A 17,500-nucleotide genomic window follows, 5' to 3' on the forward strand; every position below is an offset into this window, starting at 1 on the left:
TCTTGGAAACGAATGAAGTGGAGAGTTTTACCGGCATACAGAATAACAATAGTCATTGCCATCTGAAAAGTGAGACAAGAATTCAAGAACGATTGCATGTGTGCGCATTAAATAGTTTGACAATTTAAACCCACGGATGAAACGGACCTGTCCTATTCCCAGGAACATGTATGATGGGAATCTGAGAGAGAGAGAAAGAGAGAGAGAATGACAGAGAGAATGAGAGAGAGAGAGATGTTACTGAATTATAAGAAGCATAGCTAACATAAGATAACATAGCTTCCGTTGTTTTTTCAATTAATCGTTAGGGGCTTATACTTCTCCCGTATAACTTACTTTCTCAAAATGCAATCAGGCAAGTTTGTTTTTAGTTACCACCAGCAATTACGTAAATGAGGCTTCGTGTCAAACTCGGACTTGAACACGGAAGTTGTAAGAGCAAAAGTAGCACGGAAAGCGAAAAAGGCCTACCTGTAGTTCGTCAAGACAATCTTATTAACAACGATTATCAGAAAGGAGCTGACAGCATAAAACACTGCCGATGATACTTTTAATATTCTCGTTGGGTGCCATTCAGCAGACGTAGGCTTCGCGTTCAGGCTCATGTTTATCGCGGCTGAACGCGTTGCAGGGTCCAAGAGAGGGGACGTTTCCTATCACGCTCCCAGCGTTCACATTTTTCCAGTGAAAGGTCTGTTTGACAAGTGGGCGTTCTCTAGATTCATGGAACTTGAGGGAGATGTGGGTAGGCTATTCCAGTTTACAAACCGTAGTGAGACACGTAACGACACCTATTACGCCCTAGACCTATTGACAGCCTCACGTGAATACATGTTACTTAATATTAATTTCTGTGTCAACCAGGATAACGGATTTTAAACACCATACGCTCCTACCCAAAAGGGATACGAACTGAACGAATTCGATTTCGCGACGATAATTTGTGAGGGTCATACAGTTGTCTAGGGTTAGAGACCTCTCTCCTTCAAATTGACGGTTTCCCGCTTATCGCAACGACGACAGCTGACGACCGAGTTAGGAGATGTTTACGAGAGGTTATGGGTCCTGATAAAGATCATATCTAATGTTTTTCTAATTTTTGGCTAATCTCTTTACACCACACGTATCACAGGTAAATCACGAAAGGCTGTTAATGGGTACAACCTCCTGTATCAGCTAATTTTGCGTGTTGGGGGGGGGGGGGGGGGGATGGAAAACACGTTTCAGTTGAAATTCACAGTCGTAATCTAGACACCCCACCCAAGGGCGTAACTTTGGGTCTACCATTGGGGGGGTTAAACTCGCGGCATATTTATTTATTTATTTATTTAATGAATCATCTTCTTGTGTAAAAGGTAACATGCCAATTTGCCGTTACTGTATTAGAAATACATTGCGATACCTTTACTGATTTTGGCTTCTTTTTGACTATTTATGCCATAATGACACAGTAGTTCAAAAAAATGTATTCATTCAGTGTTTAAGCATTAGTCAGCAGTGGCAGCTTCCACTTAATTGATTTTGTGTGTGTCTATCTTATGAAAAAAAACACGCAAGAACTTAAAGATTAATCAATTGCATCACTGTATTATTGACACCTACATCCAGCAAATTCACACAATTCAATACAAATGCACAATTCAATAAACATATTGTCGTGTGTGTACAGCACAGGAGTGCACGCTCAAAAGGAGTGGTGTAACCTCTGAACTAGCCCATAGGAGCTAGCTGTCAATGGATGAAGTAAATTAAGTAAATTAATGCATTCCCCCCAAAAAATGTATGTGTGACTGTATGGGAGCAAACAGCAATTTGGTCTCTGTACTCACATTGCATTTTACCCACCCGTAACCGAGTATGTTTGAGGCAGTGGGTTCTAGAATCTTAGTTTGAGGACGTCTATCGCTGCCATTACAACGTAGCCTATGCTAATCATATAAAGTTCACATAGTTAGCTAGCTCTTACAAAGCGTGAAATAAATATCTGGCATGAATCAGGAATTATTCAGATCGTCTGGTTTTACTGCACATAGCACATCAACGATACTGTTTGAATGTGAAATAATGCTCTCAATCGAAAATTATTTTGTTTCTCCACTGATACCTCTTCATTCTGAGGGTTTGTATGGGGAAAGTGAAGGTCCCTTTCCACTTTAAATGGAGGCGTAAACTATCCAGGTAGTGAAAAAACACCTGTTATTGAACTGAAACATCTCAAATTAAGTCAAATGTCTACTATTTTTAAAGGTGAGTCATGACACGTTTGAGGTCAGTGCTCGGGGACCGTTTGCGCTCACACACAACTGCAAGCATACAAAGGCTACCCGAGACCAAAGATTATAGAGTGGATGATAACAGCTAATTTAACAATACGGGTATTTACCTCCTTATCGTCATGAATTTTTACTCCTTTTGGCTTTTGGCTCCTTTGACGACCAACAATTAAAAATTGTTGTCTGGCTATGGCTGCCTTTCAGTGTCTTTTTCATATCAACTGTACAGTTAGCATTAGTCTTCTCTTACTATTCATTCCCAACGACCTCGCGAAATAGTTCGGGTAATACCAAGTAGTCGGTGGGCTGGGGGGGGGGGGGGGGTACATTACAGATTATCAAAACATGATACTATCTTGCTGACAAATTAAATTAATAAAGAAAACAAACAAGGTATTAATTCAGAATATTTCATTTTTTTGTTCATCTGAATTATGTGTGATGATATTGAGGGGGTTATATTAGCTGGATCTGATTATTGAGGGGGTTATAACCCCTCTAACCCCCCCGTAAATTACGCCTATGACCCCACCTCTACTGAAATATGTAAGATTGATTGATTAAAGATGTTTCTATAAAGGTTTATAACGGTTTGTCACTTTTTAAATATCTGGGGCGTTAATATGTGCGTTTACGAGAACTAGAGTGATAAACCTCCTAAAACCTCCTGAAAGAAAACCCACATGTCTTTGTTTTGCAAGGAGAATGAAAACATGGGGCTCTTCTATTGGGAGCTTTACCACTTACTCTGAGTCAATTTAGCCAGGTGTGTTACTAAACCACGTTCTTAGAATAAGCTTCGCAATCGGTCTTCGGCTAGTTTTTCCAAATCCCCCTTGACAGGGCTAGACGTCAGATTGCTCTATTAGCTGTCTTGTCTTCCATGGATCTTCTTCCGCATATTCCAATCTCTGCACATGAGACTAGACGACACACACACGCACACACACACACACGCACACACACACACACACACACACACACACACACACACACACGCTCTCACACACACACACACACATGAGAACTACAGAGACTAGACGTGAGTTTCGGTTCAAATTAGAGCTTCAGAGACTAGACGTGAGTTTCGGTTTTAATTCTCCGTAACCACTCGATAGGTAGGCTATCACTTCCTCGTTAAAGGGGGCATAAAGAATCCGCTATCTTTAGTTGAGCTGCGTTCTAACGGTCGGTGTTTAAATGTCTTCTTCTGGGATATCCACACTAGATTTAGAAAGGGAAGATCAGCTGTTGAAACTCTTCCCTGAGCCTGTCAGACTCCATCTGCTTTACAAATTCACTGAAGATAGATCTAAATCATTTAGTGATAGATTTCATGGCGCTGGAGAGTTTATCGTTGTCGTATATCTTGCATCAGGGGTAGCCAGAGGGGCATATATGAGTAAGCCTCCTACAAACCAAGGAAGCGACGAAAAAGTGTTTCTTTTCGATGTGACCACAACAAATGCGACCAAATTTTCTCCACCAGATGACTGCAAAACTGCTCTCTTTACAGGGTCCACACTAGAATTCGGGAAATCCTTGATTTTCAGAAAGGTTGATCCTCCCTACTTCAATTGGCATGTGTTCTTCTCCTCTGGTGATGATTTCGACACCGGCTGGCCAGATCACTTCATCACTTCACAGATCACTTCAGGGCACGCAGGTTTCAAGGATCTTGAGCTGTTTCGTGTTTCAGGTGAGAGGACAGCTTTGTGTGTATTTGGCAAATTGCGCACGAAACTGCACGTCATAGTTACATTTCCTGCTACTTGAGTGAACATGTCTTGTGTTCATTACTTAGGCATCGGGGATGTATTGCCTTCCCCTTGGAGAGAGGTCTCTTGGACCGAAAGGTAATCCACTGATGTACATCACACGATTCAAATTTGACACACCAGAACACCTGCCTACATCATACGATTTAAATGTAACACACCAGAACCCCCGTCTCCTCCTAACCTCCTGCTATTTGCTCTTTCCAGCACCAGGGAAGACTTCATAGAGAGCTTAGTGTCCCACAAAGTATGTGTTGAGTCTTTGAGCAGCGTACGGGTTCTTTTGCTGGGACCAACGGGGGCGGGAAAGTCCAGCTTCGTCAACTCCGTGAGGTCTGTCATGTTTAAACGCACGACTCACATGCCCGACAGCGGCGCAGGAGCGCCAGGGCACAAGGTAGGCAATGTTTCCAACGTGGGAGGGTCGCTCATAAATGCTGGTGTTGCGTGATATTTCGTTTCTGAGATTTTGTGTTTCTCCAGGCAGAGTTTAGTGAATAGTAAGTCTACCTCTACGAGCGTGACGCACGTTCCTACTTGCTTGTGCGGCAAGTTCTGGGATCACATATGGGTGATTCTCCAACTATGGTACTTTTTGGACCTGGACATTTTTAGAAAATGAAACATTTTGAATTAAAATATTATTGGCATAATTTGTTTCCTAATTATGCCTAGATACCTGCCCTGAAGTTGGTTGTGCTGATTTTTTGATTTTTGATTTTTGACTGGTGGTGTCCATGGAGACGGTTGTGGAAAAGACAGTTGTGGAAATGACATTTTCTCCATTTTTCTTTAATATCTCATGTTTGACTAGCCTGCTCGTGTAAGTTTTTAGAGTTAGCTTTACATAATCTCAAATTACACCAAATTCAGTTGTAAAAATGCAGAAATGTTTTCGTTGGAATGAGTTATGAGCGGTTCAGAAATGACAAACAATAAACGTACTCGAGGTTTTTCTCATATTTACCTTGATTTATCTCAAATTCAGTAACCTCTGCTGGGAGGTTAATTTCATTGAATCATGTGTTTCCCTCTAGAGTATCAATTGCTATGGTTACTGAGTATACAAATCTAAAGGACTGAGCCTGGGACTGCATTTTATGCAGAGGTGTGGAAATGACGGTGAACCCGAGGGACAAGTGTTCAACATGGTTAAAATATGCCAAATTGAAAAGAAATATATCTAAAAGTATTATATTTGATTGAAATGGGTAATAATGCACACTTCCTGTTTGAATTTAAAATGATATCAGTTTTAGATTTTAAGTTAGATAAGGTTGAAGACCTGAAGTCTGGCCGAGGGACAGAGGCAAAACAGCAAAAAACACATATAACATGCCTCCTATTTTATAAAAAACAACATAATTGAACAATCATTTTTTATATATAGGTTCCCCTTAACATGTAGTAAGTGTGGGTGAAAAAAAAAAGTGGAAATGTTTTTTAGTTTTTTTTATATCTGTCAAGGACAGAGAAAGTACCATAGTTGGAGAATCACCCACACTGTAAAATGTTACCAGAGTTTTACAATATTTTACTGATATATTTCACAATAAATCATCGTAATGTTACTTTACAGGCTTTACCTGTAATAATCACAATGTCATGTTGTAATGTAGACTTTACTGTGAAATCAATGTAGACACAGTAAGTTACTGTGAAAAAAAACGATACCGGGATTTCACAGCAGTGTATAGGGTTATTTTACAGTAAAATACTCTATTCAAATCATCCTTTGAGATAACCCAATACATTACTGTAAATTTGAATTGCACTTGAACTACGCTGTATTCTGGGCTCAAGAAGAGACAGTTGGATCCACGGTGACTACAGACGCAGGCAGCACATGATAGAAGAGCGCGAAGGTGGATACACTACAGCACATGAGCTAGATAGAAGATAAAGGTAAGGTTGACAGAGAGCTTGTCACAACTCTATAATAATAACGTTTTAATAACGTTCGTTGTCTGGGTTAGTAAATTAACGATCTTTTGGATCAAGGTCAGGTCACTTAAAGAACCACTTTTTGAGAAATTCCAAAAGCTGTTTTCTCCGTGAAGCTTTGCCTCACAGAGAAGAAACTTATCTTTGTAAAATTCTAATTGTGAGTTTCCATTTAAGGTTAATGGTCTCCACATGTCAATTTTAGTCATAGTGTGTTAGTTATTTGACGGAGAATACTCTAATTAGCGTGAAAGTTAAAGGAAGCTAACGTTAGCCTCCAGCTGCAGCAACCAGCTAAGTAATTTTAAACAATTTTTCCCTGCGAAGATTTTCCTCACGTAATGTATAGTTGTTTTGGATGTGTAGTTGTTTTGGAAAGCTCAAATGATGTGTTCTCATTTAATGCTGTCCACATGTCCAGGTATAGAGTGTGTAATTCGACTGAGAATACACAAATAAGCGTGACAGTTATAGTAAGCTAACGTTAGCCTCCAGCTAAGTAATTTTAAAGCCATTTTCCCCGCCAAGATTTTCCTCACAGACAAGTAATGTATAGTTGTTTTGGAAAGCTCAAATGATGTGTTCTCAATTAATATTCTCCACGTGTCCAGGTATAGAGTGTGTTATTCGACTGAGAATACACAAATTAGCGTGAAAGTTAAAGTAAACGTTAGCCTCCAGATGCAGCAACTAGGCTATGTCATTTCAAAGGAGCTAATTTTAGCCTCCTGATTTGCGTTGCTTATATCAATCTTGCTTGGCTTTCAATACTAACTTATTTGGTGCATGTGCCTTGGATAAACAATGCCATATTAAATCTGTAAAACTGAAAGTTGTCTTTGCTTATTGTTTACAGGTGCTTCTTGGGCATCAACCCAGAGCAAGGCTCGAAGAAGAGGCGTGGAGGGATAAATGCAAATGTCAGCACACTCCAGAGAAAGCTTGTCGACTTCGAGTGGTCATTGTACATTTTTAATTGTTTTTGCATTTATTTATTTTTTGTAATTGCATTTAATTTTTGTTTATATATGTTCCGAAGTTTTGTTTATATTTTATATGGTTTGAAGACAGACAGAGTTATTTAGGAGAGTCTACGTTCTGGAGTGTTGTGTGTAATTTGACGTGTTTTAAACTTTTTTCGTTGTGTATTAGGATATTGATTAATGAATTTGACGTGTTTTTAACTTTTGCTTTTTGTATTTGGGTTTTTTAGTTCTAGGGTTAGGGTATTGAGTAATGAATTTGACATGTTTCAAACCTTCAGTAATTGTTATGTAATTGGGTATTGATTTTTTTGCGTGTTTTTAAACCTTTTTTATTGTAATGTATTTAGGTATTGAATAATAAATATGACGTGTTTTAAACCTTCATGAATTTGTATGTATTTGGGTATTGAGTAATGAATTTAAAAAGTTAAAATTAGTATTGTCTTTGTTCTTGCTTTGACTTTTAATTTAGCAAATCCAAAGCACATTTGTGTGGTAAAATCAGTTAACAAGTCAAATGTGCAGTACTTAAATTGTAAATGTACAGTATAATGTACTAGTTGCATAACTTAAGTTTTACAGTAAAAATACTGTAAATTATATACAGCAAGACGATGTAATTCCACAGCTACATACTGCCAAATCACAGTAATCCAATGGCATTAAACTGTGAAATTACAATATACTGCTGTAGTTGCATTGCATTTTACTGTGAAATTTTTACAGTTCATTACTGTAAAACATGTACAGTACATTACTGTGAAATATTTACAATAAATTACTGTAAAATTACCGTGAAATGAATGCAATTAGGAACCAGTAATTTACTGTAAAATTACGGTGAAATATTTTACAGTGCATATACTGTATTATGGGCTATTGTAGCGATCACGCAGAGTCAGTTGTAGCTTTGTGTTCTTTGCAGTTTATGACTTCCAGGCACAAGCATTCAAACACTTTCATAAAATGAAGTGGGCATGGGATTATATGCGGGCACAAGACAGAGGGCTAGGGTAGTATAGGGAAGACGCCAAAACATCAGGGAACCACACAGTGGGGCATATAATGACAAGACAACCGACTCCGATCGCTAACAGGAAAATATACACTTACATCAACCAAAGATGGCAACCACAGGGCATCCCCAATTGGAACATTAGCAGAATGAAGCAATCCATCACTCTCACACACACACACACACACACACACTCACATACAATCACACACACACACACATACATACAAACACACACACATACAATCACACACACACACACACACACACACACATACATACAAACACACACACATACAATCACACATACATAACACACACACACACACACACACACAACTACATCGCTCACTCACATTCACATTGCATTCTGGAACACAACAAAATCCAGCACACAGCATGCTTGCTGCCAGAGCCTTGCAGTGAAACTTTGGATGGCTCTGCTCTCTGCACGCCACAACATGCTCTACACACACACACACACACAGGCACGTGCACAGATAGACCCCAAGTGGTGCTCAAGCACCAGCCCTTGTGCCCTGGTTGAGAAAAAGTGCCCTTTTTTTCTGGAGACCAATTTTTTTTTCAATCATCAATATTTCTAGAATACAAATTAGTCTCTCGTCATCAATTTCCCCAAATGTGTTTTGATACCTGAGGGGGCATTTATTTGGAGTTCTTGTGAGAATTTCGCCCCGACATGCTCCGCGGCATAGACATAGAATAAGTATTCTTTGCCTATGATCTGCGGAGCGTGACGCACGTTCCTACTTGCTAGTGCGGCAAGTTCTGGGATCACTGTAGCTGCCAAATGTGAGGACCCTGCCTGATGTGAGTCCGCCAATAGGATGTCTAGAGTCCGCCGCTGCCTGATGTGAGTCCGCATGCGCAAACACAAACGGTTTACGGCAGAAGGCTCAGGAGCAAACTATCCAAGACGTGCATTCTCATACATGGTTTAATATCAACGTATCTGGCTTCTCTTAACGCATAATGTAGGTTTATTTAACGTAGTGTTTTATAATTTTGTCAACGGTTTACAGCATAAGGCTCAGTGTCAACATATGGGGCTATGTTGTATTACTGTTACTAGTAGGCTAATGAATGCACTGCTTAACTAATAATTCAATAAACATGAAGCTTAACATCATAAACCTTGGTGGATTTCAAACGTAAACAAATGCGCTTGTCATTCCACTTCATGCTGTAGCCTACACCACCAGCATTACCTGGCTCGTTGTACTACAATAGTGTCGCAAAGTTTGCGCATGCGGCCTCACATCAGGCAGGTCCTCACATTTGGCAGCTACAATCACATATACTGTATTATGGGCTATTGAAGCGATCACGCAGAGTCAGTTGTAGCTTTGTGTTCTTTGCGGTTAATGACGTCCAGGCACAAGCATTCAAACACTTTCATAAAATGAAGTGGGCATGGGATTATATGCGGGCACAAGACAGAGGGCTAGTGTAGTATAGGGAAGACGCCAAAACATCAGGGAACAACACAGTGGGGCATATAATGACAAGACAACCGACTCCGGTCGCTCACAGAAAAATATACACTTACATCAACCAAAGAGGGCAACCACAGGGCATCCCCAATTGGAACATTAGCAGAATGAAGCAATCCATCACTCTCACACACACACACACACACACACACACACAATCGCAATCACACACACACACACACACACACACATACAATCACACACACACACACATACTCTACACACACACACACACACACACACACACACAACATGCTCTAAGTAGCCTCCGCCCATGAAGGTGTTAATGTTAAGCTTAGAATGAATATTGTGTCACAGTTTTAGGAATGAACACAATTTAACATGCAGTTGGTGCTAAGCCAAGGTTTAAGAGCAACCCCTCATATACCATATATACGTTTAGTATCCAGATGATAAGACGAAGTTGCTAAAGCTAGAAAGGACTAAAAGAAAAGAGATATAAAAAAACTAAACTAAATTGATGAGCATTATGAGTTCCCTTTGCAGCTGAGGTCCAGCATCATCCGGACAGGACGTGGGGGTCCTGCCACATCACTGACCTTTTGTGACGTCATGGCGTTAGGAGAGGCGGAGTCAGCTGGTCTGAGCGTCTCTGATGCGTTGGCCGTCGTTAAGGGACATTTGCCTGATGGCTACAGGGTACGAGAATGGATGAGGGACAGGGAAATACACTGACACACCACAAACACCACAAACACCACACACACACACACACACACACACACACACACACACACACACACACACCACATACGCACACACCACACACACACACACACACACAAACACACACGCACGCACACACACAGCTCCATGGATGGATTAGGGACAGGGAAATACACTGGCACACCACAAACACCGCACACACACACAAACACACACACACACACACACACACACACACACACACACACACACGCACACACACACACACACACCACACACGCACACACACCTCCATGGATGGATGAGGGGCAGAGAAATACATGATGTCTGGATAATAAACTGAATATGCTATATGCTAACTCTTGTGTTTATATCAGTCAGGGTTTAGACCCATGCTAACGCTAGCATCAGTCAGGGTTTAGACCCATGCTAACTCTCTATCAGTCAGGGTTTAGACCCATGCTAACTCTAGTATCAGTCAGGGTTTAGACCCATGCTAACTCTCTATCAGTCAGGGTTTAGACCCATGCTAACTCTAGCATCAGTCAGGGTTTAGACCCATGCTAACTCTCTATCAGTCAGGGTTTAGACCCATGCTAACGCTAGCATCAGTCAGGGTTTAGACCCATGCTAACTCTAGTATCTGTATCGGTCCCCTCTTATCAGTTCCAGTCAGGCACACCTTGCCACAACCAGAGCTCTGGCTACAGGGCGGAACCAGGCATCAAGGATAGAATCCACGGTGTCCTCTTTGTTCTCGACGCCCGCAAGATCACTACTTACAGTGATGATCTGCAGAAGACAATAAGGACTCTTCAAGACAAGATATCTGACCTGGGTGGGTCTGTAAATATTTATTAAGATATTTAGTAACCATTTTATATGACCGCCATAATTGACAAATGTGAAGGCTGCCCAGATGGTTGTGCTCTAGATGTACCCTGTTTGTGATTGTTTGTTTCCTGCGGGCCAATTCCGACCCCCCCAAGCGCTTTTATCCGGCCCCCAAAGTTCCATTGATTTAAAAAAAAAAAAAATGAAAAGGTCCATTGATTTTAATGGGCCACCCCAACGTTTACCGTAAAAATCTGGCCCCCTAATGACCAGACTGGACGCTCATCGGCCCCCAGGTAATTTGAGTTTGAGACCCCTGCTCAAGATGTTCCTTGTTTGTGATTGTTTGTTTCCCAGATGTTCCACAGATAGTCCTGCTGACTCATGTTGACAAAGTGTGCCATGCTGTCCGAGAGGATGTGAAGTATGTCTACACCAGCCGCACTGTGATGGACAAGGTAGCTTCTGGGACTGGGATCAAGGGTCAACCTGTGTTTTAAACAAGGTCACAGACATGACTGGGGTCAACCTGTGGAGATATGAGTTGGGGCATTAGAGTACACTGACCAAGTAGGAGATATGAGTTGTGGCATTAGAGCTAGAAGGAGATATGAGTTGTGGCATTAGAGCTAGTAGGAGAGATGAGTTAAGGGAATTAGAGCTAGTAGGAGATATGAGTTGGGGCATTAGAGCTAGAAGGAGATATGAGTTGGGGCATTAGAGCTAGTAGGAGATATGAGTTGGGGCATTAGAGCTAGAAGGAGATATGAGTTGTGGCATTAGAGCTAGTAGGAGAGATGAGTTAAGGGAATTAGAGCTAGTAGGAGAGATGAGTTAAGGGAATTAGAGCTAGTAGGAGATATGAGTTGTGGCATTAGAGCTAGAAGGAGATATGAGTTGGGGCATTAGAGCTAGAAGGAGATAGGAGTTGGGGAATTAGAGCTAGTAGGAGAGATGAGTTGGGGCATTAGAGCTAGAAGGAGATATGAGTTGGGGCATTAGAGCTAGAAGGAGATATGAGTTGTGGCATTAGAGCTAGTAGGAGATACAGTATGAGTTGGGTGTGTGTGTGTGTGTGCATGTATGTGTGTGTAGATGCAGAAGGCAGCAGAGTTTGTGAGCATGCCCGTGTGTAACGTGCTCCCGGTGAGGAACTACGCTGTGGAGCTGGCCCCCGACTGCAACACTGACATCCTGCTGCTCAGCGCCGTCCACACCCTCCTGCAGGCCATCGATGACACGTTGGATGACCAGTGCGTCAGCTCTACGGTGGAGTGACCAGTGCGTCATGAGGATGATGTATCTTTTCAAACCAGCTCATAATGAACGCCTTTCTCTTCTCTTTTTGTAATGTTTTCTTTTGGTTTCTATCCATGCAATTTATCTTTGAATGCTTAACGGTGCAAACCCATGACAGCGACGCGACCCGCTTCCATCGCTTTGAGTGGCCGTGGTGTAGCGTGTGGAAATAGCATAACAGACTGGACTAGTGAGTTAGTGAGCAGGCTAGTCAGTTAAAAGCTATCTAGTCACCTGTCTTTATATCAAAACGGTCATTGTGTTCAAATAAGCCCAGGATTAAATATATAACATATCGTGAGCAACAACAAGCCCTTACAATGCCATCCAAGCCTTTCTTTTTAGCAAACGACCAAACGATGCCACAGTCCTACCATTTTCAAACAGTCAGAGACGACACCAAACAATCTCACTGGCCGCTGCCGGGAAAAATCGCTCCTCATTTGCATAAGTTTCAACATGTTCGATCTTTTATCGGTCACGTCGCCCCAAACAGTGGGCTACGTCACAATGGACTGGCTCCCGTTGAAAGGCATGGGGTTTAGAAATTGCGTCGCTGTCATGTGTTTGTACCGTCACACAGATTTGTTCTTGTCCTGAGTATTTTATCTGAGCATAATAGTTTTAATAAATAAATAAAAAATGTTTTTTTTTTTTCATGAGCAGATGTTTATTGTTTATTTAGCTCATGGATTTAGAGCCTTGCCTGAACGTCTGAGAATTACTATACAAATAAAGTCTGTTACCCAATGATATTTGTCTTATAAAAGTACTATACAAATAAAGTCTGTTACTCAATGATGTTTGTCTTATAAAAATACTATACAAATAAAGGCTGTTACACAATGATCTTTGTCTCATAAAAATAACAAATTCTTTATTCCATCATTGTCTGTCTTTATAATAAAACTTTCACCTCTTGCACTCGCTAAAGCGCTTATTGTCTTCTTAATGAGTAATGAGTAACGACATTTTTACTCAATACTAAAAAACAATTAGCCTATTCTGCCACTATTCAAATTATATTGAAATGGACTGAATCATTTAAGGGAGGAAAAGTAAAAAGACCTTATTTTGTTTTGGCATTAATGATGCTACCTTCTCCACTAGGTGGCACAAGCGGGTTAGTCTAATACCCTAGTGAGAGTTCTTGGCTAGGGACATCCAAAGTGCCTTTGTCTATTAGAAGAGTTAATAACCTAGATGGATATGAAAGCCGAGTTTTGATTTTGTTTGTTTGACAGTAGTAGCCTTGATCATCCACACTTTCTTTTTTTTCTCACACAGCGTTTCAAGATGTCATGCGTCATTACTTAAATTAAAAGTTTGGGACCAATGTGGCATGTTGCCTTAAGCTTCCGTGACTGTTAATAGACCTAGGCTGTGGTGTTACACCAACATAAGCCTGGAGACATATACTGGCAGGAGTGTGTGTGTGTGTGTGTGTGTTTGTGTGTGTGTTTGTGCGTGTGTGTGAGTGTGTGTGTGTGTGTTTGTGCGTGTGTGTGAGTGTGAGTGTGTGTGTGTGATGTTACACTAACATAAGCCTGGAGACATATACAGGCAGGAGCAAGTCTGTGATCCGTCTGATCACCAGTAAGTTTATTACGTCATTTGGGCCCCAGGCTCAATGATCAAAGCTCAACTCCCTGAATGTGCAACTTTCAAAATATAAACATTTTTAAATTATTATAATGTTTTAAATGTCTCTAGAATTATTATAATGTTTTAAATGTCTCTAGATGTATTCCTGTGCACTATGCACATCAGGTAGGTGGCTTTTTTTTTTTTTTTTTTAACACACAAGGCTTGTGATATTTTGTAAAATCATTGTTGGAAACCAATGCTTGATGTCAGGATAGTCACCTTTATTCAGTCACCTCAACACCGGTAAGCAAGAAAAGCTTATTTGAAACACAGTGATCAAGAAAGGCTTATTTGAAACACAGGAATCAAGAAAGGCTTATTTGAAACACAGGAATCAAGAAAGGCTTATTTGAAACACAAGAATCAAGAAAGGCTTATTTGAAACACAGGAATCAAGAAAGGCTTATTTGAAACACAAGAATCAAGAAAGGCTTATTTGAAACACAAGAATCAAGAAAGGCTTATTTGAAACACAAGAATCAAGAAAGGCTTATTTGAAACACAGGAATCAAGAAAGGCTTATTTGAAACACAAGAATCAAGAAAGGCTTATTTGAAACACAAGAATCAAGAAAGGCTTATTTGAAACACAGGAATCAAGAAAGGCTTATTTGAAACACAGGACTCAAGAAAGGCTTATTTGAAACACAGGAATCAAGAAAGGCTTATTTGAAACACAGGAATCAAGAAAGGCTTTTTTGAAACACAGGAATCAAGAAAGGCTTATTTGAAACATAGGGTTAATTTCCAGCTGCCGCACACAAAGCATTTCCTCTGTAGTTAATGATTTGATTATATGTATTTCCTAAGGTGCAATAATAAGCAGAATGCCTAAACACAAACACAAACACATGAAACAGAAACGTCATCCTCAGGTGTCCTGTCCTAAACTCAAGGCTCATGGCGCTGCGATCTTCATAGCCAGATGCCGTTGCTTTTTCATCAGAAGATCCAGATGTTTCCTAATCCGTGGATGGGCGCAGACTCTTTTGATCTTCCGTGTGTATATTCTAAAGTACACAAGAAACACCAATCATTTTCTTGGTCAATGTTTTGAGCGATTCACGTGAGTTCTCCATGGGGACAGTGAAGATAATCTAATAACTCACCTTGATTTGGGCAGTTTCATACTCAAACTTTTATGCCACCTTTCAGTAAAATGTGCCTCTCAGTAAGTCAATTAAAAAAAATAGTGTTGTAAAACATTCAATAAATCTATAGCACAGTAAAAACATGAATCAAATTATTTAAGCAGTTCATCTATATCAGAGTAAAACATGAATCTAATTAATTAAGCAGTTCATCTATATCAGAGTAAAACATGAATCTAATTAATTAAGCAGTTCATCTATAGCAGAGTAAACACATGAATCTAATTAATTAAGCAGTTCATTCTATAGCTCAGTAAAAACACACATCTTATTAATTAAGCAGTTCATCTATAGCAGAGTAAAACATGAATCTAATGAATTAAGCAGTTCATCTATAGCACAGCAAAAACATGAATCTAATTAATTAAGTAGTTCATCTATAGCAGAGTAAAACATGAATCTAATTAATTAAGCAGTTCATCTATAGCAGAGTAAAACATGAATCTAATGAATTAAGCAGTTCATCTATAGCACAGCAAAAACATGAATCTAATTAATTAAGTAGTTCATCTATAGCAGAGTAAAACATTAATCTAATTAATTAAGCAGTTCAATCTATAGCCCAGTGAACATGTGAATGAGAGTTGACTTTCTGTCTGAAACATATCGGCGTGGTGGAGTGTTCACTCACATGATGGCGTTGATGTCACAGAGTCCTGAGCTGAGCTGCACCTCGTACCTCAGCATGTCCTTGAGGATGAGGCGTGGGATGCGCTTGGAAACAGCCACACAGCACTTAGGAGGGTGTCCTGCGGCCCAACAACAACAACAACAACAACAACATTAACACACACGAACCACACCTGAACCACACTCACTACACCTGAACCACACTCACTACACCTGAACCACACTCACTACACCTGAACCACACTCACTACACCTGAACCACACTCACTACACCTGAACCACACTCACTACACCTGAACCACACTCACTACACCTGAACCACACTCACTACACCTGAACCACACTCACTACACCTGAACCACACTCACTACACCTGAACCACACTAACTACACCTGAACCACACTAACTACACCTGAACCACACTCACTACACCTGAACCACACTAACTACACCTGAACCACACTCACTACACCTGAACCACACTTACTACACCTGAAGCACACTCACTACACCTGAATCACACTCACTACACCTGAACCACACTCACTACACCTGAACCACACTCACTACACCTGAACCACACTCACTACACCTGAACCACACTCACTACACCTGAACCACACTAACTACACCTGAACCACACTCACTACACCTGAACCACACTCACTACACCTGAACCACACTCACTACACCTGAACCACACTCACTACACCTGAACCACACTCACTACACCTGAACCACACTCACTACACCTGAACCACACTAACTACACCTGAACCACACTCACTACACCTGAACCACACTCACTACACCTGAACCACACTCACTACACCTGAACCACACTCACTACACCTGAACCACACTCACTACACCTGAACCACACTCACTACACCTGAACCACACTAACTACACCTGAACCACACTCACTACACCTGAACCACACTCACCACACCTGAACCACACTAACTACACCACACTCACTACACCTGAACCACACTCACTACACCTGAACCACACTAACTACACCTGAACCACACTCACTACACCTGAACCACACTCACCACACCTGAACCACACTAACTACACCACACTCACTACACCTGAACCACACTAACTACACCTGAACCACACTAACTACACCTGAACCACACTAACTACACCTGAACCACACTCACTACACCTGAACCACACTCACCACACCTGAACCACACTCACTACACCACACTCACTACACCTGAACCACACTAACTACACCTGAACCACACTAACTACACCTGAACCACACTAACTACACCTGAACCACACTCACTACACCTGAACCACACTCACCACACCTGAACCACACTAACTACACCTGAACCACACTCACTACACCTGAACCACACTAACTACACCTGAACCACACTCACTACACCTGAACCACACTAACTACACCTGAACCACACTAACTACACCTGAACCACACTCACTACACCTGAACCACACTAACTACACCTGAACCACACTCACTACACCTGAACCACACTCACTACACCTGAACCACACTAACTACACCTGAACCACACTAACTACACCTGAACCACACTCACTACACCTGAACCACACTCACTACACCTGAACCACACTCACTACACCTGAACCACACTCACTACACCTGAACCACACTAACTACACCTGAACCACACTAACTACACCTGAACCACACTAACTACACCTGAACCACACTCACTACACCTGAACCA

The 17,500-nt window shown here is 41.0% G+C and overlaps 2 protein-coding genes across 2 annotated transcripts in view; one reads left to right on the forward strand and one right to left on the reverse strand.

Moving 5' to 3' along the window:
- The window catches only part of slc35d2 (solute carrier family 35 member D2), a gene marked incomplete at both ends in the record, with an annotated part of 7,107 nt that extends 6,502 nt beyond the window's left edge, over nt 1–605 (reverse strand). The window contains 3 exons of the mRNA XM_080852057.1: nt 1–62; nt 148–181; nt 472–605. The exon at nt 1–62 is cut by the window's left edge and continues 25 nt beyond it. Coding sequence (XP_080708183.1) covers nt 1–62; nt 148–181; nt 472–605 — 230 coding nt within the window. The remainder of the gene's footprint in view (nt 63–147; nt 182–471) is intronic.
- Nucleotides 606–3,429: 2,824 nt separating this feature from the next.
- LOC308376560 (interferon-induced protein 44-like) lies at nt 3,430–12,708 on the forward strand. Its single transcript, XM_080852937.1, has 7 exons — nt 3,430–3,972; nt 4,078–4,129; nt 4,259–4,448; nt 10,018–10,170; nt 10,864–11,035; nt 11,389–11,489; nt 12,127–12,708. The coding sequence occupies exons 1-7, from the start codon at nt 3,474–3,476 to the stop codon at nt 12,307–12,309; spliced, it is 1,350 nt and encodes a 449-aa protein (XP_080709063.1). The 5' UTR covers nt 3,430–3,473; the 3' UTR covers nt 12,310–12,708.
- Nucleotides 12,709–17,500: the final 4,792 nt, after the last annotated feature.

The sequence above is a fragment of the Sprattus sprattus genome, assembly GCF_963457725.1.
Source record: "Sprattus sprattus genome assembly, chromosome: 15".
NCBI lineage: Eukaryota > Metazoa > Chordata > Actinopteri > Clupeiformes > Clupeidae > Sprattus > Sprattus sprattus.

Bases quoted from the DNA above. Each gene is read 5' to 3' on its own strand.
- LOC308376560 (XM_080852937.1), top strand. From the start codon at position 3,474: ATGTCTTCTTCTGGGATATCCACACTAGATTTAGAAAGGGAAGATCAG. The intron at 4,130-4,258 runs GTAATCCACTGA...TGCTCTTTCCAG, and splicing joins GAGGTCTCTTGGACCGAAAG to CACCAGGGAAGACTTCATAG. The intron at 11,490-12,126 runs GTAGCTTCTGGG...ATGTGTGTGTAG, and splicing joins GCCGCACTGTGATGGACAAG to ATGCAGAAGGCAGCAGAGTT.